Here is a 25,590-nt window from a genome sequence, read left to right on the forward strand (position 1 = left end):
AACTGTTTATGTCTCGGATGTCCTGGGAAAGGGATATTAACGGAGAAGCACGCTCAGGGAGAAATTCTCTTTAAGCTGGCAGATGGGTGGCTGTTAGTAAAAGCAGCTTGAAGCCTTTGGACATGGCTGAAGAATCAGAAGCAAACGGCTCTGGGATTATGGGATGCATCTCCTTCAAGTAAAGGCACTGGGATTAGTTTTCCTTCGGCACGGAATTTGTCCGGAAAGCAGAAATGAGCGATGAAGAAAACAAGATGGGGTGGATGGAACCTCCTGTTCGCAAATGATATTTGCCTGGTTTTCTTTAAAAAGATTTATTCAAAAGAAAGGGCAAAACTAGAACTCACCGTCTCCTGGTGATTGGCCCAAAGTCACCCAGCTGGCTTTCATGCAGAAGGCAAAACTAGAACTCACCGTCTCCTAGTCATTGGCCCAAAGTCACCCAGCCGGCTTTCATGCAGAAGGCAAAACTGGAACTCACTGTTTTCTGGTCATTGGCCCAAGGTCACCCAGCTGGCTTTCATGCCCAAGGCGGGACTAGAACTCACCGTCTCCTGCTGATTGGCCCAAAGTCACCCAACTGGCTTTCATGCAGAAGGCAAAACTAGAACTCCCTGTCTCCTGGTGATTGGCCCAAAGTCTCCCAGCTGGCTTTCATGCCTAAGACGGGACTAGAACTCACCATCTCCTGGTGATTGGCCCAAAGTCACCCAGTTGGCTTTCATGCCTAAGGCGGGACTAGAACTCACCGTCTCCTGGTGATTGGCCCAAAGTCACCCAGTCGGCTTTCATGCCTAAGGTGGGACTAGAACTCACCGTCTCCTGCTGATTGGCCCAAAGTCACCCAGTCGGCTTTCATGCCTAAGGCGGGACTAGAACTCACCGTCTCCTGATGATTGGCCCAAAGTCACCCAGTCGGCTTTCATGCCTAAGGCAGGACTAGAACTCACCATCTCCTGGTGATTGGCCCAAAGTCTCCCAGCTGGCTTTCATGCCTAAGGCGGGACTAGAACTTCCTGTCTCCTGGTGATTGGCCCAAAGTCACCCAGCCGGCTTTCATGCCTAAGGCAGGACTAGAACTCACCGTCTCCTGGTGATTGGCCCAAAGTCACCCAGCCGGCTTTCATGCAGAAGGCAGGACTAGAACTCACCGTCTCCTAGTCATTGGCCCAAAGTCACCCAGCCGGCTTTCATGCAGAAGGCAAAACTAGAACTCACTGTTTTCTGGTCATTGGCCCAAGGTCACCCAGCTGGCTTTCATGCCCAAGGCGGGACTAGAACTCACCGTCTCCTGCTGATTGGCCCAAAGTCACCCAACTGGCTTTCATGCAGAAGGCAAAACTAGAACTCCCTGTCTCCTGGTGATTGGCCCAAAGTCACCCAGCTGGCTTTCATGCCTAAGACGGGACTAGAACTCACCATCTCCTGGTGATTGGCCCAAAGTCTCCCAGCTGGCTTTCATGCCTAAGACGGGACTAGAACTCACCATCTCCTGGTGATTGGCCCAAAGTCACCCAGTTGGCTTTCATGCCTAAGGCGGGACTAGAACTCACCGTCTCCTGGTGATTGGCCCAAAGTCACCCAGTCGGCTTCCATGCCTAAGGCGGGACTAGAACTCACCGTCTCCTGCTGATTGGCCCAAAGTCACCCAGTCGGCTTTCATGCCTAAGGCGGGACTAGAACTCACCGTCTCCTGGTGATTGGCCCAAAGTCACCCAGTCGGCTTTCATGCCTAAGGCAGGACTAGAACTCACCATCTCCTGGTGATTGGCCCAAAGTCTCCCAGCTGGCTTTCATGCCTAAGGCGGGACTAGAACTTCCTGTCTCCTGGTGATTGGCCCAAAGTCACCCAGCCGGCTTTCATGCCTAAGGCAGGACTAGAACTCACCGTCTCCTGGTGATTGGCCCAAAGTCACCCAGCCGGCTTTCATGCAGAAGGCAAAACTAGAACTCACCGTCTCCTAGTCATTGGCCCAAAGTCACCCAGCCGGCTTTCATGCCTAAGGCGGGACTAGAACTCACCGTCTCCTGGTGATTGGCCCAAAGTCACCCAGCCGGCTTTCCTGCATGTTGGTTGCCAAGTGCCTGTATTTTTATCCCGTGACCCTGGGGGATGCTATGACAGCCCTACGGGTGAGGACTGATCCTAAGTCCCTTTTTTCCCAGCCCCGGTGTAACGTTGGCTGCTAAATTAGTGATTGCAAGTCGAGGACTAGATTGTAAGTCTATTCTAGGTGAGAAACCTTCAAAATATCTCCCTGCTCACTCTCCGCTAAACGGACCACCAACAAGATGCAGGTTTTCTAATGGTTGGACCCACGGTGGGACCCGAGGAGGACCAAAACGGAGTAGAACAATTATCTTCCCATTTTGGTTTTGTTTCTTATATCTAACCCAGTGATTCTCAACCTTTTTAATGCCGCGACCCCCAACCGGTCGTAAGTCGAGGACTACTCAACCGGTTGTAAGTCGAGGACTACTCAACTGGTGCAGCACCATTTGCAGAATGGGACTTTTGGCGGGCTCAGCAGGGCAGAGACAGCCTGGACAATTCCTATTGGCTTTTGAAAGCAATAGAATTAGACTCTATTCAAGAGAGTCTATTCTATTGGCTTTCAAAAGCCAATAGAATAAAAGGGAGTAGCACAGCTAAGGAAAAGGGGGGAAAAAATGGCGGACTGCATTGTTTGGCGACCCCCGTGAAATGGTCGACCCAGGTTGAGAAGCACTGATCTAACCGTAGCTCCCTTCTTCGCTTTGCTCCTTAACTTTTATTGCACAAACTTGCAAAACCCGTCAGCGTCCTGTCAAGCGTAGATTCCTCCGCCCCGTGCAGGATATCGATCTTCCTCTCTCTAATTTTAAAACGGACGCAGACCCCGTCCAGCCCCGTCACCCCTCGGTGTATATTACACGCCTGCTGCTGTCGGTTGGACGCATGAATAAAAAGAGGGTGTCTCTCTGGAGCTGTTATATTTATGGCAGCGGCTTTGATAGGTTCCCTGGTTCTGCCCCTTCTCCTCTTTTTATAGTTTTAATAGCAACCGCTAAAGGTTTTTAATGGCTGGGCCGCATGCTAATTTCCAGGAAACGCTGACAGGGCAATTATTCAGCAATAAAATAAAACAATTTGCAATGGATTTTGGTGCTGGGCTGCTAGGTCAGTCTTGACTCTTGGCAATTGCATAGATAAATATTCTCCTCCAGGAGGATCTGAATAATTCCTCTTTCTCCTCCTCCTCCTCTCCATTTTTTCTTCTTTATTTTTTCTTTCTGCACTTTTGCTTCCTTCCATCTTTCTCTCTCCTTCCTTTATTTTTTGGTTCTCCTTCCTTTTCTTTCCTTCCATCTCCTTCCTTCCTATCCCTCTTCTCCTTTCCTCCTTCACTCTCCTTCCTTCCTTCCTTCCTTCCTTCCTTCCTTCCTTCCTTCCTTCCTTCCTTCCCTCTCTCCTTCTTTTCATTCTCTCCCTTCCTTCTCCTTCCTCCTTTCCCTGTCCTTCCAGTCTTTCCTCTTCCTTCTTTCTGCCCTCCTTCTTTCATTCCTCCCCTCTCTCTCCTTCCTTCCACTCTCCCCCATTTTCTCCCTTCTCTCTCTCTCCTTCCTTTCCTCTCTCTTGTTCCTCCCTCTCTTTTCCTTCCTTCTTTCCTCCCTCCCTCCCTCCCTCCCTCCCTCCCTTTTCCTTCCTTCCTTCCTTCCTTCCTTCCTTCCTTCCTTCCTTCCTTCCTTCCTTCCACTCAGGCTGACTGGAATTCTGGGAGTTCTAGTCCACTCAGGCTGATGGGGGAATTCTGGGAGTCCTAGTCCACTCAGGCTGAGGGGTGATTTCTGGGAGTTGTAGTCCACTTAGACTGACTGGAATTCTGGAAATTGTAGCCCACTCAGGCTGACGGGGGAATTCTGGAGTTATAGTCCACTCAGGCTGATGGAATTCTGGGAGTTCTAGTCCACTCAGGCTGATGGGTGACTTCTGGGAGTTGTAGTCCACAGGCTGAGGAGGGAATTCTGGGAGTTGCAGTCCACTCAGGCTGATGGGGGAATTCTGGAGTTATAGTCCACTTAGGCTGACTGGAATTCTGGGAGTTGAAGTCCACTCAGGCTGATGGAATTCTGGGAGTTCTAGTCCACTCAGGCTGATGGGTGACTTCTGGGAGTTGTAGTCCACTCAGGCTGAGGGGGAAATTCTGGGAGTTGCAGTCCACTCAGGCTGATGGGGGAATTCTGGAGTTATAGTCCACTTAGGCTGACTGGAATTCTGGGAGTTGAAGTCCACTCAGGCTGATGGAATTCTGGGAGTTCTAGTCCACTCAGGCTGATGGGTGACTTCTGGGAGTTGTAGTCCACTCAGGCTGAGGGGGAAATTCTGGGAATTATAGTCCACTCAGGCTGAGGGGTGATTTCTGGGAGTTGTAGTCCACTCAGGCTGAGGGGGAAATTCTGGGAATTATAGTCCACTCAGGCTGAGGGGTGATTTCTGGGAGTTGTAGTGCACAGGCTGAGGAGGGAATTCTGGGAGTTGCAGTCCACTCAGGCTCTGGGAGTTGAAGTCCACTCAGGCTGATGGGGGAATTCTGGGAGTTGCAGTCCACTCAGGCTGACTGGAATTCTGGAAGTTGCAGTCCACTCAGGCTGATGAGAGAATTCTGGGAGCTGTAGTCCACCCATGCTGACTGGGGCATTCTAGGAAATAAAAAGTCCACCCCTCAGAGAATTATAAACCTGGAAAAACCCTGGCTTCCTTAACGGTCCTTTGTTTTTTTGAATGCCCTGCTTCGCTCTGAACGGAAGCATATCCAGCTGGCTCCTTGTAGTTCGGATCTGCCAGGCATGTTACTTGTGGAAATGAAGCAAAATCAGGAGCCTTTTTGTGGATTTTCAATTATCGCAGACCGAAAGCTTATGGGAGAGAAACTGCACCATGTCTGAAAGAGGGATAAATACAGCTGCTTCTATATTCTGGCAGAACTCCAGCAAGCTATTTTAGGTGTGAGGCAAAAGCCTTGATGAGGCCTTTGTTTTTAATCCCTCCAAACATATTGTTTTGGGGCTCAGAGGTTTTACCCCCCCCCCCAAGCTCCCTGCAATGGGGCGAAATTCTTCCTTTTCCAAACGGGCCTGGAGGGCCCCGACTTACAGAGGTTCATTTAGCGACCACTCAAATTTACAACGTCACGGGAGGGGGGGGAAGCGATTGGCGGCCGTTTTTCACCCTTAATGACCATCGCGCTCGCGCGTTCTCAAAATTCAGACTCTTTGGCCACAGGCTCCTATTTACGACGGTCGCAGTGGTCCCAGGGTCACGTGATCCCTGTCACTTGGGCGACTTTCTGACCGGCAAAGTCAATGGGGAAGCCCGATCCGTTGAACGACCGCCTGGCTAATTTAACACGTGCAGCGATTCGCTTAATAGCGGTGGCAAGAAAGGTCGTAAAACGGGACAAAACTCGCTTAACAAACGTGTCTCGCTTGGCAACCTAAATGTTGGGGTGGTTGTAAGGCGAGGACTTACATGCTTTTCCCCACTCCTTCCATTCCATTCAGCTGTATCTTCTTTCTCCTTCCTTCCTTTCTTCCTTCCTTCCTTCCTTCCTTCCTAGGCTGGGTGGGGGGGGGTGGGGAACTCTGCTGTTGCTCAGAGGCACCTCAGATTGTTCCTTCCCAGGAATGGGGAAGTGGGGCATGCACAGGGCTGAGCAAGGCACAGAACCAGCCAGCCCTACAAGTTTTAAAGTTAATTGTTAACTCTGAATTGTTTTACTTGCTAATTTCTCGACTTTAAAGTTTAATTTTTTTACCAGGGTATTAATTAGGTTAATTGGGGGTTGTTTACACTTTGCTTTTGTTTTTGTTTTTTTAAATCCTTAAATTCCTCACTGGAAAATAAATGGAAAATCCTAGGGGATTACATCCTGGAAGAAGTGATTCTTCATTCTCCATTCCATTCAGCTGTACCTCCTTTTTCCATCTTCCTTCCTTCCTTCCTTCCTTCCTTCCTTCCTTCCTTCCTTCCTTCCTTCCTTCCTTCCTCTTATTTCCCTTTCCTTGCTTTTCCCCACTCCTTCCATTCCATTCAGCTGTACCTCCTTTCTCCATCTCCCTCCCTCCCTCCCTTCTTTCTTTCTTTCCTTCCTTCCTTCCTTCCTTCCTTCCTTCCTTCCTTCCTTCCTTCCTTCCTTCCCTTCCTTCCTTCCTTCCTTCCTTCCTTCCTTCCTTCCTTCTTTCTTTCTTTCTTTCTTTCTTTCTTTCTTTCTTTCTTTCTTTCTTTCTTTCTTTCTTGTTCTCCCTTCCTTCCTTCCATCCATTGCTTTCCCCCTCTCTCTTCCTTTCCTTCCCTCCCTCCTTCCTCTCCATCCAGCTGTACCCCCTTCCCCCCTCCTTCCCCCCTCCTTCCCTCCCTTTCTTCCTTTCCCCTTTTTCCCATCAGCTGCCAAGTTTAAAACTTTGGCTTAATGCTGCTTTACAGAGAGAGAGCGGTGGGGGGGGGGGAAGAAATCACATTATTAAAAGGAGGAAACACGGCAGAGGAGCTGGCTAAGTGGAATAATGCAGAAATGCCTCCCCTTCTTTTTCAATTTCTTAAAAGCATTTTGATTAAATAGAAGTTGCCTTGTCGATTGAATATCCTTGCGAATCCTTTGCGGTTCTTCCTTATACAGAATTGACGAGCGGAGCATCATTTGAGATGGATGCACAAATGATAATATTAAGTCTCCTTGCTGTAAATCTGCTCTCCTCATCCTCAAGAGATTGAGACGCATTCCTTTTAAACAATATTCCTCAGTCTTGGCCATTTAAAAGAGATGGACTTCAACTCCCAGAATTCAACGCTGGCTGGGGAATTCTGGGAGTTGAAGTCCAACTCTCTTAAAGTGACCAAGGTTGAAAAAAATACTGCTTTAAAACATAAGATGGCTACAGGCAGTCCTCAGACTTACAACAGTTCATTTAGTGACCGTCCAAAGTTAAAAGGGCGCTGAAAAACTGACATGACCGTTTTTCACACTTAACAACCGTTGCAGCATCCCCAGGGTCATGTGATCAAAATTCGGACGCTTGGGCAACTGACTTGTATTTATGACGGTCGCAGTGTCCCCGGGGTCAGGTGATCCCCTTTTGCGACCTTCTGACGTGCAAAGTCAACGGGGAAGCCAGCTTCACTTAACAACCGTGTTTCTAAGTTACCACCTGCACTGATTCGCTTAACGACTGTGGGAAAAAAGGTCGTAAAACGAGAGCGAAACTCACCTAACAAATATCTCGTTGAGCAACATAAATTTTTGGGCTCAATTGTCGTTGTAAATCCAGGACTACCGGTATTTGTGACGGTCGCAGCGTCCCGGGGTGTCACGTAATTCCCCTTTTGCGACCAGATTCACTTAGCCGTGTTTCTAAGTTACCACCTGCAGTGATTCGCTTAACGACTATGGGAAAAAAGGACGTAAAACGGGAGCGAAACTCACTTAACAAATATCTCATTGAGCAACATAAATTTTGGGCTCAGTTGTGGTTATAAATCGAGGGCTACAGGTATTTGTGATGATCGCAGCATCCTCAGGGTGTCACATGATTCCCTTTTTGCGACCAGATTCACTTAACGACTGGGTGACTGACTGAACAATAGCGGGGATTCCCATCACAACTGTGGCAAGCCAGGTCGTAAAACAGGGCCAAGAAAGGTCACAAAAAGGGGCAAAACTCACTTAGCAACCGTCTTGCTGAACGACAGAAATTTTGTGGTCGTAATTGGAGGACTACCTGTGGCAAGACTTTAGGAACGGAGCAGCTCAGGATGACATTGGAAAAAAGTGTCGCTTTTTTTCATCTGTGGAGATAAATGGGGTGAGTTAACTTTTTCACCTCTTTTCACACCCACACCCCCACACAAAATGACACACACAAACAGGCTGGGCCGACTCACGCAATGTCACGTCATTAATGTGTGACATTCCTCTATTGATTCATCCCCTTACAGTAATGTTTGCTCAAGGCTGCGCTGGAAAGAGGGTTCCTGTTTTTCTACCCCACCCACAAATTCCAGATATGCCCAGCGGCCGAAGGGGGGCAAGAGAAAAAAAGCAGCAGTGAGAGGTGGGTTCCCTTCTCTTTCCTTTACGGTGGGTGGGCTCTCGGAGGCGTTTCTCCTCGGAGGAAGTGGCAGAAATTCCATGGATGTGTGGAGTAAAGGAAGGTTTGGCTCCTGAATCCACACACACACACACACACACACACACACACACACACGCGCACGCGCGTGCGCGCACGAAAAGTTAGGGAGAGAATTTGGGGCAATGTAGAATCATCTTCTCCTCCTCCTCCTTCTCCTCCTCCTCCTCTTCCAGTTCTTCTTCTTCCTCCTCCTCCTCCTCCTCCTCCTCCTCCTCTTCTTCTTCTTCTCCTTCTCCTCCTCCTCCTCCTCCTCCTCCTCCTCCTCCTCTTCCAGTTCTTCTTCTTCTTCTTCTTCTTCTTCTTCTTCTTCTTCTTCTTCTTCTTCTTCTTCTTCTTCTTCTTCTTCTTCTTCTTCTTCTTCTCCTCCTCCTCCTCCTCCTCCTCCTCCTCCTCTTCTTCTTCTTCTTCTTCTTCTTCTTCCTTCTTCTTCTTCTTCTTCTTCTTCTTCTTCTTCTTCTTCTTCTTCTTCTTCTTCTTATTCTTCTTCTTCTTCTTCTTCTTCGTCTTCTTCTTCTTCTTCTTCTTCTTCTTCTTCTTCTTCTTCTTCTTCTTCTTCTTCTTCTTCTTCTTCTTCTTCTCCTTCTCCTCCTCCTCCTCCTCCTCTTCTTCTTCTTCCTCTTCCTCTCCTCGTCCTCCTTCTCCTTCTCCTCCTCCTCCTCCTCTTCCTTCTTTTTCTTCCTCTCCCTTTTCCTCTTCCTTCCTCCTCCTCTTCCTCCTCCTCCTCCTTCTCCTCCTCCTTCCCTTCTACTTTCTTTTTTCCTCCTGTTTCAACTAACCTTTCTCCTTCTCCTCCTCCTCCTCCTTCTCTTCCTCCTCCTCCTCATTATTATTATTATTATTATTACTATGATGATGATGATGATGATGTGGCCAGCTCTCTTTACATTTTGCACTGGTCTTCAACTCTGTAAGGATTAAATTGAGTTTTATTGTCAGCGTGGTAGCTGGAACCTAGGTGGCAAACAAGATTTATTTTTGGGAATCCTGATTTTATTCTCCCGGGTGTCAGATAGGAAACATTGTTTTTTGTTTTCTGTTTTCATAATGAGTTCATAACAACTGGCAAATGTGGTTTCTTGGTGCAATTATCTCAGCCTTTAATAGGCTCTTCAGATAGGATTTTGGGTGAGTGCGTGTGCGCGTGTGTATTTTTAAAAAATGTCATGGTTACCCATGCAAAACACATCTGGCTAATTGGACCCAAATTGCACAGCCTCTTGTCTCGAAGATTAATTTGCTGGGATTGTTTTTGCTTTTAAGAGGGCTTTGATGTCTTCTGCGTTTAGTTTAGCCTTTTTTTTTTAATAGCTTCAAACTTTCTCCTGCTTGCCTAGGGTGAGCTTCATACTTTGTTCCATTTATGAGAGAGACAGGGAAAGAAAGAAAGAGAGAGAGAGAGAGAGAGAGAGAGAGAGAGAGAAAGAGAGGGGGAGAGAGAGAGAGAAAGAAAGAGAGGGGGAGAGAGAGAGAGAAAGAGAGAGAGAAAGAGAGAGAGAGAGAAAGAGAGAGAGAGAGAAAGAGAGAGAGAGAAAGAGAGAGACAGACAGACATTGTGTAATATATGTCATTTGTACACACATAAACGCATTTTAAAAACCATAAAGATAACCTTCAATCTACAGTCATTTGTTTCGTCACTGTTTTCAACTTACACCACCTCCCCGAAAAACTTGACTTACAACCGGTCCTTGCATTTACAACTGTTGTAGTAGCATCCTCACAGTTACGTGATCAAAATTTGGGCTCTTGGCAAATTGTACATACGACGGCTGGGGTGCCGCTAAAGAATTGTACGACTCACTTTAACTGCTGCAATTTGTTTAACAGCTGTAATAACGTGGGATAAAGCTCATTTAACCACCGCCTTGTTTAACAACGGAAATGCTGACCCTGGTTGTGGGTGTTCGTTGAGGACTACCTGCATGTCACGTGCCGCTGTAAATATTCATCAGGAGATTTATTGGGCTGTTTGCAGGTGTCCCTGACTCACAGTAGTTTATTGAGTGACGTTTCAAAGTTACAACGGCATTTTAAAAAGTGACCGATGGCTGTTTTTCACGACCATTGCAGCATCCCCAGGGTCACATGATCTGCATTTGGCTGCTTGGAAGCCGACTCGTACTTATGACGGTCACAGTGTCCCCGGCATCACGTGATCCCCTTTTGCGACCTTCTGACAAGCAAAATCAACTGGGGGAAGCCAGGTTCACTTAACAACCTGTGCTGCTAATTTAACAACTGCAGTGATTCCCTTAACAATTGTGGCAAGGACGGTCATAAAATGGGGCAAAACTCGCTGAACAAATTTCTCACTTAGCGACATAAATTCTGGGCTCCGTTGTCGTCGGACAAATGAAAGGATAATAGTGATGCTTCTGCTGTTTTTTCTGGCTTTGTATTATTTCTTGAACCAGCGAATAGATGAAACTAGGAGACGGTGAGTTCTAGTCCAATCTTGGGCATGAAAACCAAATTCCAGGAGATGGTGAGTTTTAGTTCCGCCTGAGGTATGAAAGGCCGGCTGGGTCAATAACTAGGAGAGGGTGAGTTCTAGTCTCACCTTAGCTATGAAAGCCAGCTAGGTAACTTGGGCTGATAACCAGGAGACAGTGAGTTCTAGTCCCATCTTAGGCACGAAAGCCAACTGGGTGACTTTGGGCCCATCACCAGGAGACGGTGAGTTCTAGTCCCACCTTAGGCATGAAAGCCAACTGGGTGACTTTGGGCCCATCACCAGGAGACGGTGAGTTCTAGTCCCACCTTAGGCATGAAAGCCAACTGGGTGACTTTGGGCCGATCACCAGGAGACAGTGAGTTCTAGTTCTGCTTTAGCCATGAAAGATATCTGGGTGATTTTGGGCCAATCACCAGGAGACGGAGAATTCTAGTCCTGCCTCAACCATGAAAGATACCTGGGTGATTTTGGGCCGATCACCAGGAGACGGTGAGTTCTAGTCCCGCCTTAGGCATGAAAGCCAACTGGGTGACTTTGGGCCAATCACCAGGAGACGGTGAGTTCTAGTCCCGCCTTAGGCATGAAAGCCAACTGGGTGACTTTGGGCCGATCACCAGGAGACGGTGAGTTCTAGTCCCTCCTTAGGCATGAAAGCCAACTGGGTGACTTTGGGCCGATCACCAGGAAACAGTGAGTTCTAGTTCTGCTTTAGCCATGAAAGATATCTGGGTGATTTTGGGCCAATCACCAGGAGATGGTGAGTTCTAGTCCTGCCTCAGCCATGAAAGATACCTGGGTGATTTTGGGCCAATCACCAGGAGACAGTGAGTTCTAGTCCCGCCTTAGGCATGAAAGCCAGCTGGGTGACTTTGGGCCAATCACCAGGAGACGGTGAGTTCTAGCTGAGAAAAGCGTAGTATTCCAAGAGCATTTCTTTATGAAAAAAGAGAGCTACGCTGTAGAGAAGTAGGTTTCAGAATCCTGATTTGTTTATTTGCCGAGCTTGTCTGCAAAACGTCAAAACAACCTCGAGGCTTTGAATCCAAATTATGCAGTTGGCCAGCTCCCTTTGGGGCCAACGTGCTGCTCATTGAGAAGAAAGCTAGAAATTGGACTTAATATGTTGCTCCACCGACAGCACTGAGACCGGCTGAGTTCAGACAAGGCGTTAAACCAGGATCCGGCCAGCCATCCTTTAAACAGTCTTGCATGATGCGTTTGGGATTCAGAAACACCGTTCCGTGAATGATGGATAAAGATGGGATCTGAGCAGGATCTTCTGGCTGACAAGACAGCGAACAATAGACGGTTCTTTGACCGCCTGTCAATCAAAGTCAACGAGGAAGCCACTTTCACCCACGTTAATCAATCCATTAAAAGAGAGCTGGAAGGAACCTTGGAGGTCTTTTAGTCCAACCCCCTGCTCAAGCAGGAGACTATAGGCCAGTGGTTCTCAACCTTTTTAATGCCGCGACCCCCAACCTGTCGTAAATCGAGGACTACTCAGCCGGTCGTAAGTCGAGGACTACTCAACTGGTGCAGCACCGTTTGCAGAATGGGACTTTTGGCGGGCTCAGCAGGGCAGAGACAGCCTGGACCATTCCTATTGGCTTTTGAAAGCCAATAGAATTAGACTCTATTCAAGAGAGTCTCTTCTATTGGCTTTCAAAAGCCCATAGAATAAAAGGGAGTAGCACAGCTAAGGAAAAGGGGGAAAAAATGGCGGACTGCGTTGTTTGGCGACCCCGTGAAATGGTCGTTCGACCCCAAATGGGGTCCCGACCCACAGGTTGAGAACCACTGCTATAGGCCATTCCAGACAAGTAGCTGTCCAGTCTCTTCTTAAAAACCTCCAGCGATGGAGCCCCCACAACTTCTGGTGGCAAGCTGTTCCACTGGTCAGTTGTTCTCACTGTCAGGAAATTTCTCCTTAATTCCAGGTGGCTTCTCTCCTTGATGAGTTTCCATCCGTTGTTTCTTGTTCTGCCTTCTTCAGGTGCATTGTAAAATAAGTTGACCCACTCCTCCTTGGGGGAACATCTCAAATATTGGAAGACTCCTACCACTTCCCCCCACATTTCTTATTTTCACAAAACTAGACCTGCCCAATTCCAGCAACGGTTCTTCCTATGTTTTAGCTTCCAGCCCCCTGATAATAATAATATGATAAAGTTGGAAGGGACCTTGGAGGTCATCTAGTCCAACCCTCTGCTCAGGCAGGAAACCCTACACCATTTCAGACAAATGGCCGTCCAGTCTCTTCTTAAAAACTTCCAGTGTCGGAGCATTCACCACTTCTGGAGGCAGGTGGTTCCACTGGTTAATTGTTCTCACTGTCAGGAAATTCCTCCTTAGTTCCAGGTTGCTTCTCTCCTTGATGAGTTTCCTTCTGTCGATTCATGTTTTGCCTTCAGGTGCTTTGGAGAAGAGCTTGACTCCCTCTTCTTTGGGGAAGCCCCTGAGATACTGGAAGGCTGCTATCCTGTCCCCCCTCGTCCTTCTCTTCATTAAACGAGACATCCCCAATTCCTGCAACCGTTCCTTGTCTGTTTCAGCCTCCAGTCCCCTGATCATCTTCGTTGCTCTTCTCTGCCCTCTTTCCAGAGTCTCAACCTCTTGTTCACATCGCGGGGACCAAAACTGGACGCAGCCTCCCAAGCGTGGTCCATGATGGTTTGAATCCAGACGAATTTGTCGAATCCAGACGAATCTCCTTATAGACTCCCTTTCCAAGCATTTCTATTAATACCGCGGAGGTTATTTTGGCTTGTCTTTTGGCAACTGAAGTCCTTGTGTCCCTGGCCGTGACAACGATGTCTTGGCTTGGAGTCAGAAGCGAAAAGATCCAGACAGCAAAGAATTGGCAAGAGGAGAAACTTCCTTCGGGGCTGGTAGCTGTAATAACATCTGTTGTGTGAACTGCTAGTGGATTAATCATGGAGAGGGACTAAAAGAGGATTTGGGAAAAAGCACCTCCTCGCCTCGTTAGCAAAAATGCAGGTAGTCCTCGCCTTAACGACCTCAATCAAGCACCAGATTTCCGTGGCTAAGCGAGACAGTTTGTTACGCGGGTTTTGCTCCCGTTTTACAACCTTTTTCTTTTCTTTTTTTTATACACATTTTATTTATAATACAATTAAAAACAAACAAACATTGGATTTGACGTGACATTCCAGTATATATACATTCTTATCAGATTATTCCACTTTTTACAATCAGTTCTTCATCTCTACATATACATCTAAGTTTTATGTACAATGCTTGTTCTAAAATAACATATCTTTCTATCTTAACATTCATCTTTAATCCCGACCGTCCTCTTCAAATTCCTCCAGCGGTAAAATTTATCCCAGGTTTCGTAATAAACGGATCCACATTTGTCTTTTAATACCATTGTGAGCCTGTCCATTTCCGCACATGCTAATATTTTATGTATTAACTCTTCCTCTGTGGGAATTTCCGTGCTCTTCCATTTTGGCGCTAAAGCAAGCCTAGCTGCAGTCAGGATGTGTAGCAGCAGGTAGATTGTTCCCTTGTCGTATTTTTCTGTCGTTATTCCCAACAAGAAGAGTTCATTTACGACCTTTTTCTTGCTACCGTTGCTAAGCGAGTCGGTGAAGTTGTTAGTTTAGTAACGCGGTCGTTAAGCGAATCTGGTTCCCTCCCTCTTGACGTTGCTTGTCAGAAGGTTCGCCAAAGGGGATCACGTGACCCCCGGGGACGCTGCGGCCACCTTGAATACGAGTCAGTTGAATTTTGATCGTGTGACCCTGGGGTCGTTAAGCGTGAAAGATGGCCCTAAGTCGCTTCGTTCAGGGCTGCTGTGTTTTCGAACAGTCGCTAAATGGACTGTTGTAAGTCGAGGACTATCTAACCATGAAGTGTCCTGGGGGGGGGGAGAGAATTCCGTTCAGTAGCAAAACGTATTTATGCATTGAATGTGGTGGGATCTGCACTGCCAACCTGGTGTCCTCTAAAAAAATGCATTGGACTACAATTCCCAGAATGCCGTGCTAGCCAATTTGGGGGGTTCTGGAAGTTGTAGTGCTGGTCCAGTTGGGGTGTACCCGTTAGGACAGGCTGTGCTGATGGAAGTCCAACCCTTCCTTTGGGAGGAAGTGTTGGGCTGCTAACCAGGTTTAGTTTAGCCCTGCCTACGTGTGACATGCTGTGACACTCATGTCTGGGGTTTGTGGACTGGTCCAACCAACACTGGAGGTGTTTAAGAAGAGATTGGACAGCCAGTTGTCTGAATGGGACAGGGTTTCTTGCCTGAGCTGGGAGTTGGACTAGATGACCTCCAAGGTCCCTTCCACGCCTGTTATTCTGTTATAGTCTGTTCTGTTATTCTGCAACCGTACTTTTAGTGATAGGATAACTTTTACCTCTCTCTTTATCTTTCTGTGCAGAGAAAGAACTCTCTCGTTCTCTCTCTCTCTCTCTCTCTCTCTCTCTCTCATCTATTCATATCTATCCATCTACTCATATCTTTCTGTCTACTTATTACTGTCTGTCTGTCTATCTAGCAATCTCTCTTCTCTACCTATTATCTATTCATATGTATCCACCTACCCATAGCTGTCTGCCTGTCTGTCTGTCTGTCCGTCCTGTCCGTCCGTCCATCTCTCTCTCTCTCTCTCTCTCTCTCTCTCTCTCTCCCTCTCTCTCTCTCTCTCTCTCTCTGTGTAGCAATCTCTCTCTCTTTCTCTCTATCTATATTCATATCTAGCCACCTACCCATATCTTTCTGTTTACTTATTACTATCTCTCTTTCTTTCTCTATTATCTATTCATATCTATCCTACCCATATCTTTCTGTCTACATATAATAATAATAATAATAATAGTAGTAGTAGTAGTAGTAAAGTTGGAAGGGACCTTGGAGGTCATCTAGTCCAACCCCCTGCTCGGGCAGGAAACCCTACACCATGTCGGACAAATGGCTGTCCAGTCTCTTCTTAAAAACTTCCAGTGTTGGAGCATTTACTGCTTCTGGAGGCAAGCTGTTCCACTGATTAATTGTTCTCACTGTCAGGAAGTTTCTCCTTAGTTCTAGGTTGCTTCTCTCCTTGATCGGTTTCAATCCATTGCTTCTTGTCCTGCCTTCAGGCGCTTTGGAGAATAGCTTGACTCCCTCTTCTTTTGGCAGCCCCTGAGATACTGGAACACTGCTATCTTGTCCTTCTCTTCGTTAAACTAGACATACCCAATTCCAGCAACCGTTCCTTATATGTTTTAGCCTCCAGTCCCCTAATCATCTTTGTTGCTCTTCTCTATACTCTTTCTAGAGTCTCAACATCTTTTTTACATCGTGGTGACCAAAACTGGATGCAGTATTCCAAGTGTGGCCTTACCAAGGCATTGAAGAGTGGTATTAATACTTCACGTGATCTTGATTCTATCCCTCTGTTAATGCAGCCTAGCACTGTGTTGGCCTTTTTGGCAGCTGCAGCACACTGCTGGCTCATATTTAGGTGATTGTCTACTAGGACTCCGAGGTCCCTCTCACAGTTACTACTATTGAGCATGGTGCCACTTATGCTGTACTTGTGCATTTGGTTTTTCTTGCCTAAATGTCTATCAATCAATCTCTCTCTCTCTTATCTATTCATATCTATCCATCTATCCATATCTTTCTGTCAGTCCGTCCGTCTGTCCGTCCATCCATCCATCCATCCATCCATCCATCCATCCATCCCTCTCTACCCCCCTTCTCTCTCTCTCTCTCTCTCTCTCTCTCTCTCTCTCTCTCTCTATATATATATATATATATATATATCTGTCTAGCAGTCTCTCTCTCTTTCTCTCTATCTATTAATCTATTCATATCTAGCCACCTACCCATATCTTTCTGTTTATTTATTACTATCTCTCTTTCTTTCTCTATTATCTATTCATATCTATCCTACCCATGTCTTTCTGTCTATGTATTATTCTCTCTCTCTCTCTCTTATCTATTCATATCTATCCATCTATCCATATCTTTCTGTCTACATATTACTACCTAGCCATGTCTCTCTCTCTCCCTTTCTCTTTCTCTCTGCCTCCCCATTCGACCTTCCCCCCCCCTCCCCTGGTGCCCATTGCAAAAGATGAATAATTCATTTCTCCCCATCCTGGCTTCCTGTTTTATTTCTGTGCCTGTAATGCTCACCAGCCACGGCCTGAATCATTCATAAGCTGCCTTCCAGAGCTGCGGGGAGCCCTTTCTGCAAAGAGGAGGCTGAGATACACGTGGGAAGGGCTTTGGTAACGCAGCATAACATTTCCACGAACGTGGAAAGAAAAACATTGGGATCAGCTCCGTTCCTGCAGTTACAGCTCTCCCCCTCCCGTTTCCTCGGAGAGCGTAAACTAGGCGGAGAGGACTTTAAGCCACGGCGGATGGTCCTTGACTTACGACTGATCGCTTAGCGAGGGTTTGAAGGTATGATGGCCATCCTCTGCCCCTGGGGTCACTTGATCTACATTTCCGGGGCTCGGCAAGCAGCCCGCATTGATGGCCCTTTGCGGGGTCTTACAGTCATCCAACTGTAATTTTGGGGAGAAGCCCCCCCCCCTTAGCAAGAGTTGTCCCATTTCGACGACTCTCTGACTCTCTGCCTACGCAAAATTTGATTTTGACTGAAGAGGTGGTTACTTGGATGTGCAACGAAACGTCTCCGGGTTTAAACCAACTTTGGTCCTGTCTCCAGGATTGAACCTTTTGAAATATTCATGGATTTAAGCGTTCCAATGGATAGGTACGGCCTATCGCAGGGGTCACCAACCTTTTCTGGATTGGCGGCCTGGTGGGAGAGGGAGGGGCAGGCGGCTTACACGCACATGCACAAACACGAAGGTGGCCACACGTCCACCTGCGCGTACAAACGGGCTGCGAGCATACGCACCACGCAAACGGGGCTGCGAGCATGCACACAAGGCTCTTGTCAACGCTGCTAACATTGGATCTTCTTGCTTTGACAATGATGGAGATGCAGCCTTTTTCTGCCTGTTGTTTTACTCTTAGAGTTAGATGATACTGGGCGGAGGGGGGATGAATGCGATGGGAATTAGGTAGACCTACAACATCGTAACAAGAGCTGATAAAGAATGGCAGGAGAGGAAACTGGGCGGGAAGCCAGCATTTCGAACTAATGAACTATGTATCTACGGAAGCTGTGCTGCTTGATTAAAGATTCTGTCAGGTAAACAATGCCTCAAAGTTCTTTGAAGAGTTTCATCTTTTGGAACCATGGCAGCTCTCAGTGATGGCAGCGCCTGTGTGAGGCCTCTGGCGCTGCCACTGCCAGGCTCGTGGCGATGCTACCACCAGTGCGAGGCTCGTGCCGCGGCCCGCAGCGATGCCGCCCCAGCATGAGGCTCGCATTGCCATCCCCACACAAAGATTGTGCCGCAGCCCACAGCGATCCTGCCCCACCATGAGGCTCGCACTGCCACTCCTGCACGAGGATCGTGTTGTGGCCCCCCTGCCACTTGCGTTGCTGTCGCCGCCCGCACAGGGTTCATGGCAATACTGCCATCTGTGTGTGGTGCGCCGCCGCCCACTTGCCACTCGCGGCACTGCTGCCCCCTGCGCAAGGTTCGTGGCGACATCGCCGCCTGCGCGATACTAGTGGTGCTGCCACCGCTCGCACAACACTCATGGCAACGGTGGAATGAGGGGGGGTGAGCACTGCCCAACTACTCATGCGGCCCGGTGGCCAAGAAGCAACGGCCCGATAGTGGGCCGTGGCCCATAGGTTGGGGACCTCTGGCCTATTCATGTGCACCAGCAGTTGTGAGTTGCCAACAATTTTTCACTGGAGAGTAGTGAATTAAGAACGAACTCGTGGCATATAGTATTTTTGTGGCCATATCCCAGGGGACAGGAAAGCGTGATGGCTCAGGGGTTAAAGATGCTGAGCTTGTCAGCTGGAAAGATGACAGCTGAGGTTTGACCCCCGAGCAGCACCTGACGGGTGAGCTCCGTCCCTTGCTCCAGCTCCTGCAGTTTGAAAGCATGCAAATTGCGAGTAGATAAATAGGTACCATTTTGGTGGGAAGGTAATAGCATTCCGTGCGCCTCGGTCTATAGTCAGGCTGGCCATTTGACCACAGACATGTCTTTGGACAATGATGGCTCCCTTGGCTAGGAAATGGAGAGGAGCACCATCCCCTAGAGCAGTGATGGCGAACCTTTTAGAGACCGAGTGCCCAAACTGCAACCCAAAACCCACTTATGCATCGTTGGGTGCCGGGTGGGTGTGGCCCATTGGCTGGGTGTGGCCAATTCAGTGGGCATGGCCCATTGGGTGGGCATGGCTGCGGTGGTAACGGCTGACTGGGTGGGACTAAAAAGGTTCAATCAATCAATTCCAACTTTGCAAGATCTTTTTTTTTCCCGCGAGAAGTTGAAATTGACTGATTGAACCTTTTTTTGGGGGGGGGGGCACACGGCGGCGGAAGCCTAAAGCGAAAAGGTTTTATAAAACCCAGCTGAAGGCCCAAGACTGGAATGACGGTGCGCGTGCCCACAGAGAGGGCTCTGAGTGCCACCTCTGGCACCCGTGCCACAGGTTCGCCACCACTGCCCTAGAGCCAGACACACAACTGGACAGGAGGAACAATTACTCTACAAGAGGTGGAGCTTTCCTTATCATGGGTGGTGCAAGGAGGCCTGTAGTTGCCACCTTGGGTCCCAGGTGTGATTCAAAAACTATTGGGACTGTTGAGAGAGCTGTGGTCCCAGGTAGAAAGAGGAATAGAATAGAAATGGGACTAGGACTAGGACTAGGACTAGGACTAGGACTAAGAGTAGAGTAGAATAGAATAGAATAGAATAGAATAGAATAGAATAGAATAGAATAGAATAGAATAGAATAGAATAGATCTTGGAGGTCATCTAGTACAACCCCCTGCTCAGGCAGGAAACCCTATACCATTTCAGGCAAATGGTTGTCCAGTCTCTTGAGGCCCCCACAAGCTAATTTCAATCATGGATCCTCTTCTTTGTCCTTCTTCTTAATGGCAGGACTTAGATGAGAGGGTCTCCAAACTTGGCCCCTTCATGACATGTGGCCTTCAACTCCCAGAATTCCCCAGCCAGCCATGCTGGCTGGGGAATTCTGGGAGTTGAAGTCCACACCTCTTCAAGTCGCCAAGTCTGGAGATCCTTGACAGATGAAAAACGGTGGTACGTTCACGAGATGTTTCTCTTTAACTCAGTTGCTCCAGGGTTTAACTCAGTTCTTCTTCCTTTTTTTTTTTTTTGCAGGGGTCTCACAAGCCCTGATGGACCTCTGAGAGTTTGCAACCGGCCAGCTGGAAGAGCATGGTTAAACACCAGCCACTCCAATATTACGAGCCCCAGTTGTGTTTGTCATGCCTGACAGGAATTTATGGATGCCGGTGGAAGCGATACCAGCGGTCACATGATGATACCACAAAGGTGAGCCACTGGCGGGCCGGGATGGCCATTTTGTATGGGCAAGTCTCGACATTGGGGCCTGAGACCTTGATTTGGTAATAAAGCCTAAGGACCCAGAAACTGGATTGCGGATGCTTGTGACTTGGGACCAGAAGCTGGATTGCAATCAATTAGATGAGAACAATTAACCAGTGGAAGCTACTTTTGTGGGGTTCTTGGTGCTAATAATAATAATGATGATGATGTTGGAAGGGACCTTGGTGGTCATTAGTCCAACCCCCTATACCAGGCATGTCAAACTCGCGATGTCATGCGATGTATCAAAGCTTTTTCTCCATTGCCGGCAATGGGGTGGGCGCAGTTTTTGGGATAGAAAAACGCCCACATAGCATGAACAAACGAGATGATACCTCCCGCCTACCAGCTATTTGGAAACCTGCCCTTATTGACAAACGACTCCCTAACACAAAGAATGACACCAGATCCACACTCACTAAAACCACACTGTATGTCACCACCACACATCCACGCAAAAAGCAAACCCAAAGCCACACCGATGATGAGGCACGACCACAAACCAGAAGCCAGACCAGAGCTGCATCATTAGCCACTTTAAACCCCTCCAATCCATACATGAAGCAAACTGACACCCACCATGAAGATGAGGCACGACCACAAACTCGTAGCCAAAAAATAGCAAGGCAGCCCACCATCTTAAATCCCCCTGCAACTCAGACTAACCTGAGCACAACAAAGCCCCCACCCAAACAGAACACTCCCCCATCCAATCAGAGCACAGCCAACCTCCCATCCAATCAGAGCACAGCCAACCCCCCATCCAATCAGAGCACAGCCAAACCCCTAACCAATCAGAACACACCTCCACCCAATCAGAAAACAGCCAAGCTCCCACCCAGTCAGTTCATACCCCCACTGGCAGTTAAAAGGAAGAAACAGCTAAGACCACACATTGCTCCTTGAAGCACGAAGCTGAAAACACCAGCCTGAAGATGACGAATGGGACTATATATATATATATATATATATATATATATATATATATATATATATATATATATATATATATATATATATATATATATGAAGTTGTAGATAGGGGTCTTCAAACTTGGACCTTTTATGACTTGTGGACTTCAACTCCCAGAATTCCTCAGCCAGGCACACATGAGGTTCTCGCTTAATGACAGTAACCGGAGACTTCTGGAACCGCCATTGTTAAGTGACATGTTAAAGAGGACTACCTGTAGTTTTTTACAAAGCAATGGAAATGCCCCCGAATTTTCAGCAAGCAGCTATTTGATGATTTCTTCTCAAATTACCCTCTGCACATCTAAGAATTCAGAATTTTTTGGAAGCGGTATATAGGGTCTCCTGCACGAGCAGAGGGTTGGACTAGAAGATCTCCGAGGTCCCATCCAAATCTATTATTCTGTGTTCTAATTGTGTTGGTTTTAAAAATGGACTTTAATGTTTTGGTATTCCTGCCTTAAAGTTTCCCTTGACTGGTGTTTCTCTACAACTCTAAGACGGGTGGACTTCAACTCCCAGAATTCCCCAGCCAACATGGCTGGCTGGAGAATTCTGGGACTTAAAATCCACCCATCTTAACGGTGTCAAAGTTGAGAAAAACACTACCTGAGATGATCAAACTTTTACTCCTGGTGATGCTAGTTATCAGAAGAACAATTTGAGGAAGTCTTCGTGCCCAAAGCTATAACATTCCCCGCCTCGTTTTGAACCATTGATTCTGTTTGATTTACCATAATTTAATTTTTTTGCCCTCTTAAGAGTGAAGCTCCTTTTAGACACCCCATCTCTGCATCCTTCTTGGTTTTCAGCCCCAAAACCTCCCTTAGATTTGGTGCAAAAGCTTTCAAAAATTAGGAATAGCCTCCTGGGGGTTTTAAAACGGCAAATTATCCGAAAATGTTATTTGCAGGAGGCTAAAAGCTGGAGAGTAGAAGAACATTTACATACATTTCCTCCAAGCAAGATTTATTTTAATAGAAAGAAGGGTCAGAAAACTTTGTTGTTGTTTTTAAAAAATAAACGGTTCAAGGCTTCTCTTTTCTCCCAATGCCTCTATATACATGCTGGATTTAATTAATATTTCAAGAGATCGGCAAGGATCCTCCTGCATCTCAATTTATAGTGGTAATAAGAAGACACTCTATAGCCAGTCATTTTTGTACCACACAAGCATCTTTCAGGGTTTATTTCCTACTCTGAAACCGGAGGAAATTGCAGCTTACAAAAGCCAATGCTTTTGAATAAAACGGGTTAGTTGGAAAAGGCACTTCCAGATTCCTAATTTTTTAGTAGACTAACACGGCTGTCCTCCTATGACTTTTTCTTATGCTAAATCAGGGGTCTTCAGCCTTGGCTCTTTTATGACTGGTGGACTTCAACTCCCAGAATTCCTCAGCTAGCGTGCCTGGCTGAGGAATTCTGGGAGTTGAAGTCCCCCAGTCATAAAAGGGCCACGTTTGAAGACCCCTGTGCTAAATCTTTCAGGAGGCTGAGGTGCACATGGCAAAACCAGCCAGAAGTGGAGTTTTTTTGAAGCTACCGTATTTAGGATCGAAAAGGAAAAATTCAGATTTCAGAGCTGGCATTCAGAAACCTGAATTTCCCCCTTTTGTTCCCAAATAAACCAATAAACCAGCGGTCTTCAAACTTAGCCCTTTTATGACTTTTGGACGTCAACTCCCAGAATTCCTCAGCCAGCATGGGGAAAACTTGGCCCCTTCATGACTCGTGGACTTCAACTCCCAGAATTCCTGAGCCAGGCATGCTGAGGGGAAAGGGAGGGGTTTCCAAGCTGAGCCATGCTGGCTGAGGAATTCTGGGAGTTGAAGTCCTCAAGTCATGAAGGAGCCATAGTTCCCCCATGCTGGCTCAGGAATTCTGGGAATTGAAGTCCCCAAGTCATGAAGGGGCCATAGTTCCCCCATGCTGGCTCAGGAATTCTGGGAGTTGAAGTCCACAGTCATGAAGGGGCCATAGTTCCTCCATGTTGTCTCAGGAATTCTGGGAGTTGAAGTCCCCAAGTCATGAAGGGGCCATAGTTCTCCCCTACTAGCTCAGGAATTCTGGGAGTTGAAGTCCACAAGTCATGAAGGGCCATAGTTTCCCCCTACTAGCTCGGGAATTCTGGGAGTTGAAGTCCACAAGTCATAAAAGGACCAAGTTTGAAGAGCCCTGCCATAAACTAACCTTGCTTTTGGTATAGGAGGCTCTATGCCCCCTTGGTGGCTGTAATCAATGCGCAGCCAATATTTTTAACTTGCTGCAAGGCGGGCTAGAGAATTCTGGGAGTTGAAGTCCATCTGTGTTGGCTGGGGAATTCTGGGCACTAAAGTCCCTCTTTAAGATACAGGAAGGTTCCCAATCATTGGTTTAGTGACAGTTCCAAGTTACAACTGATCTGCAAAAAGGGACTTACGGTGGATTTTAACACTTATACCCTAAGTCAGTCGTGGCGAGCCTGTGGCACGGGTGCCAGAGGTGGCACTCGGAGCCCTCTCTGTGGGCACATGTGCCATTGCCCCAGCCTCGCCTCCCCCCGTGACCCCCTCCTCACCAGCAGCCCCCCTGGAGGAGAGTTGCCCCCGAGCGTGGCCCACGCGGAGCAGCGCAGCCAAGGACATGGCAGCCAGGCAGCGTAGACAAGACTCTACCTTCATGCCCCATCGCGCACAGTTGATGCTGCAGGGCGCGGGCAGAGGACGTGACCGCCATGGCGCTGCTGGGCTGCCTGGACAATTTGTGGCAGGCCCTGGAGGTGGTGAGTGGCCCCATGGGCAGGCGGGGCAGGGGATGGGGGGGGCAGTTTTGGGGCACTCCGTCTCTAAAAGGTTTGCCATCGCTGCCCTAAGTGGCTTCCCTGTGGTTGTGTGATCAAAATTCGGACGCTTGTCTAACTGAGATTAGAGAGAAATCTCCTTGTATACACAACTCAACGCTGACATTCTCCGGTGAAGTTTGGATGGCATCTCCATGCCCTAAAAACAGTGCTTTTGTCCGAAATCTGGAGCCAGCCGTCAGCTTCCCCGTCTCAATCAATCAGAATAGAGCTGGAAGGGACCTTGGAGGTCATCTAGTCCAACCCCCTGCTCAGGCAGGAAACCCTATACCATTTCAGACAAATGGCTGTCCAGTCTCTTCTTAAAAACTTCCAGTGTTGGAGCATTCACCGCTTCTGGAGGCAGATTGTTCCACTGGTTAATTGTTCTCACTGTTAGGAAATTTCTCCTTAATTCCAGTTTGCTTCTCTCCTTGATGAGTTTCCATCCATTGTTTCCTGTCTTGCCTTCTGGGGCTTTGGAGAATAAGTTGACCCCCTTCTTTGTGGCAGCCCCTCAAATATTGGAATGCTGCTATCTTGTCCCCCCCCCCAGTCTTTCTTTTCTCTAGACCAATGTTTCCCAAACTTGACAATTTTAAGGCATGAGGACTTCAACTCCCAGAATTCCACAGCCAGCAATGCTGGCTGTGGAATTCTGGGAGTTGAAGTCCACATGCCTTAAAATTGTCAAGTTTGGGAAACACTGCATTAGCCAAACCCCAATTCCTGCAAGTGTTCTTTATATGTTTTTGTCTTCAGGCCTTCAATCATCCTAGTTGCTCTTCTCTGCCCTTCTTCCAAAGTCTCAACATCTTTTTAGGTAATGTGGTGACCAAAACTGGATGCAGGATTCCAGGGGTGGCCTTACTAAGGCTTTATAAAGCAGGACTAATACCTCACGTGATTTTGATTGGATGCCTCGCTTTATACTATAGTCTCATCCCTTGGAGCTGTGAATTGCCAAACCTTCTACATCCAGAACGGGATCTCCGTTATCTGCTCTAATCACTTTGGGTTTTCTGGCTGATATTTCATTGCAACTGATAACAAAAGGTGTGTGGTTTGCCTGCCAAACTGGGTAGTTCAGAAATGTAATCCAAGAGGATTACTGAGCAGAACGGTCTGTTGTTACTTTGCTTCCCGTAAAATTCTGATTTTCCTGAGCTTTCTTGAGAAATAGTTCTTTTTAGGATATGTTGACGTTCATCCTTCCGTGCATTTGTTTCTTCCCCTTTTGTGTGGTAGCTTTTGATGAAAGAGCTTTGGTTGAGTTTGAAAAATAAGAATAGAACAGAAGAATAGAATAGAATAGAATAGAATAGAATAGAATAGAATAGAATAGAATAGAATAGAATAGAATAGAATAGAGCTGGAAGGGACCTTGGAGGTCTTCTAGTCCAGCCCCCTGCTCAAGCAGGAGAACCTATATCATCTCAGACAAGTGACTGTTTAGTCTCTTCTTAAAAACTTCCAGTGGAATTGACAGGCTGAATCTTGTCAACTTTGAAACTGGTGGACTTCAACTCCCAGCATTCTCCAGCCAGCATGCTGGCTGGGGAATGCTGGGAGTTGAAGTCCACCCATCTCAAAAGTCGCCCAGGTTGAGAAACAGTTTATTAGGAGCATTGAGTGGTTCCTCAAACATGCTTTCAATCCGTTGAAAATGTTGATTTCTTGTCTGTATTGCTGCCT

General features: G+C 47.4%; 1 protein-coding gene across 6 annotated transcripts in view; it reads left to right on the forward strand.

The window, feature by feature from the left end:
* Nucleotides 1-25,590, forward strand: part of GDPD5 (glycerophosphodiester phosphodiesterase domain containing 5) — a 130,013-nt gene that overhangs the window by 26,131 nt on the left and 78,292 nt on the right. For 5 of the 6 annotated variants that reach the window (XM_039318831.1, XM_039318826.1, XM_039318829.1 and 2 more), the window contains exon 2: nucleotides 19,878-20,051. In XM_039318831.1, the coding sequence (XP_039174765.1) occupies nucleotides 19,935-20,051 (117 nt within the window). In that variant the 5' untranslated portion in view covers nucleotides 19,878-19,934. Of the gene's footprint in view, nucleotides 1-7,972; nucleotides 8,089-19,877; nucleotides 20,052-25,590 lie in introns of all 6 variants that reach the window. The other variant, XM_039318827.1, reaches the window with a different exon arrangement.

Source organism: Crotalus tigris, unplaced genomic scaffold (genome assembly GCF_016545835.1).
Source record: "Crotalus tigris isolate CLP2741 ecotype Arizona unplaced genomic scaffold, ASM1654583v1 scf7180000021573.356075, whole genome shotgun sequence".
Taxonomy (NCBI): Eukaryota; Metazoa; Chordata; class Lepidosauria; order Squamata; family Viperidae; genus Crotalus; species Crotalus tigris.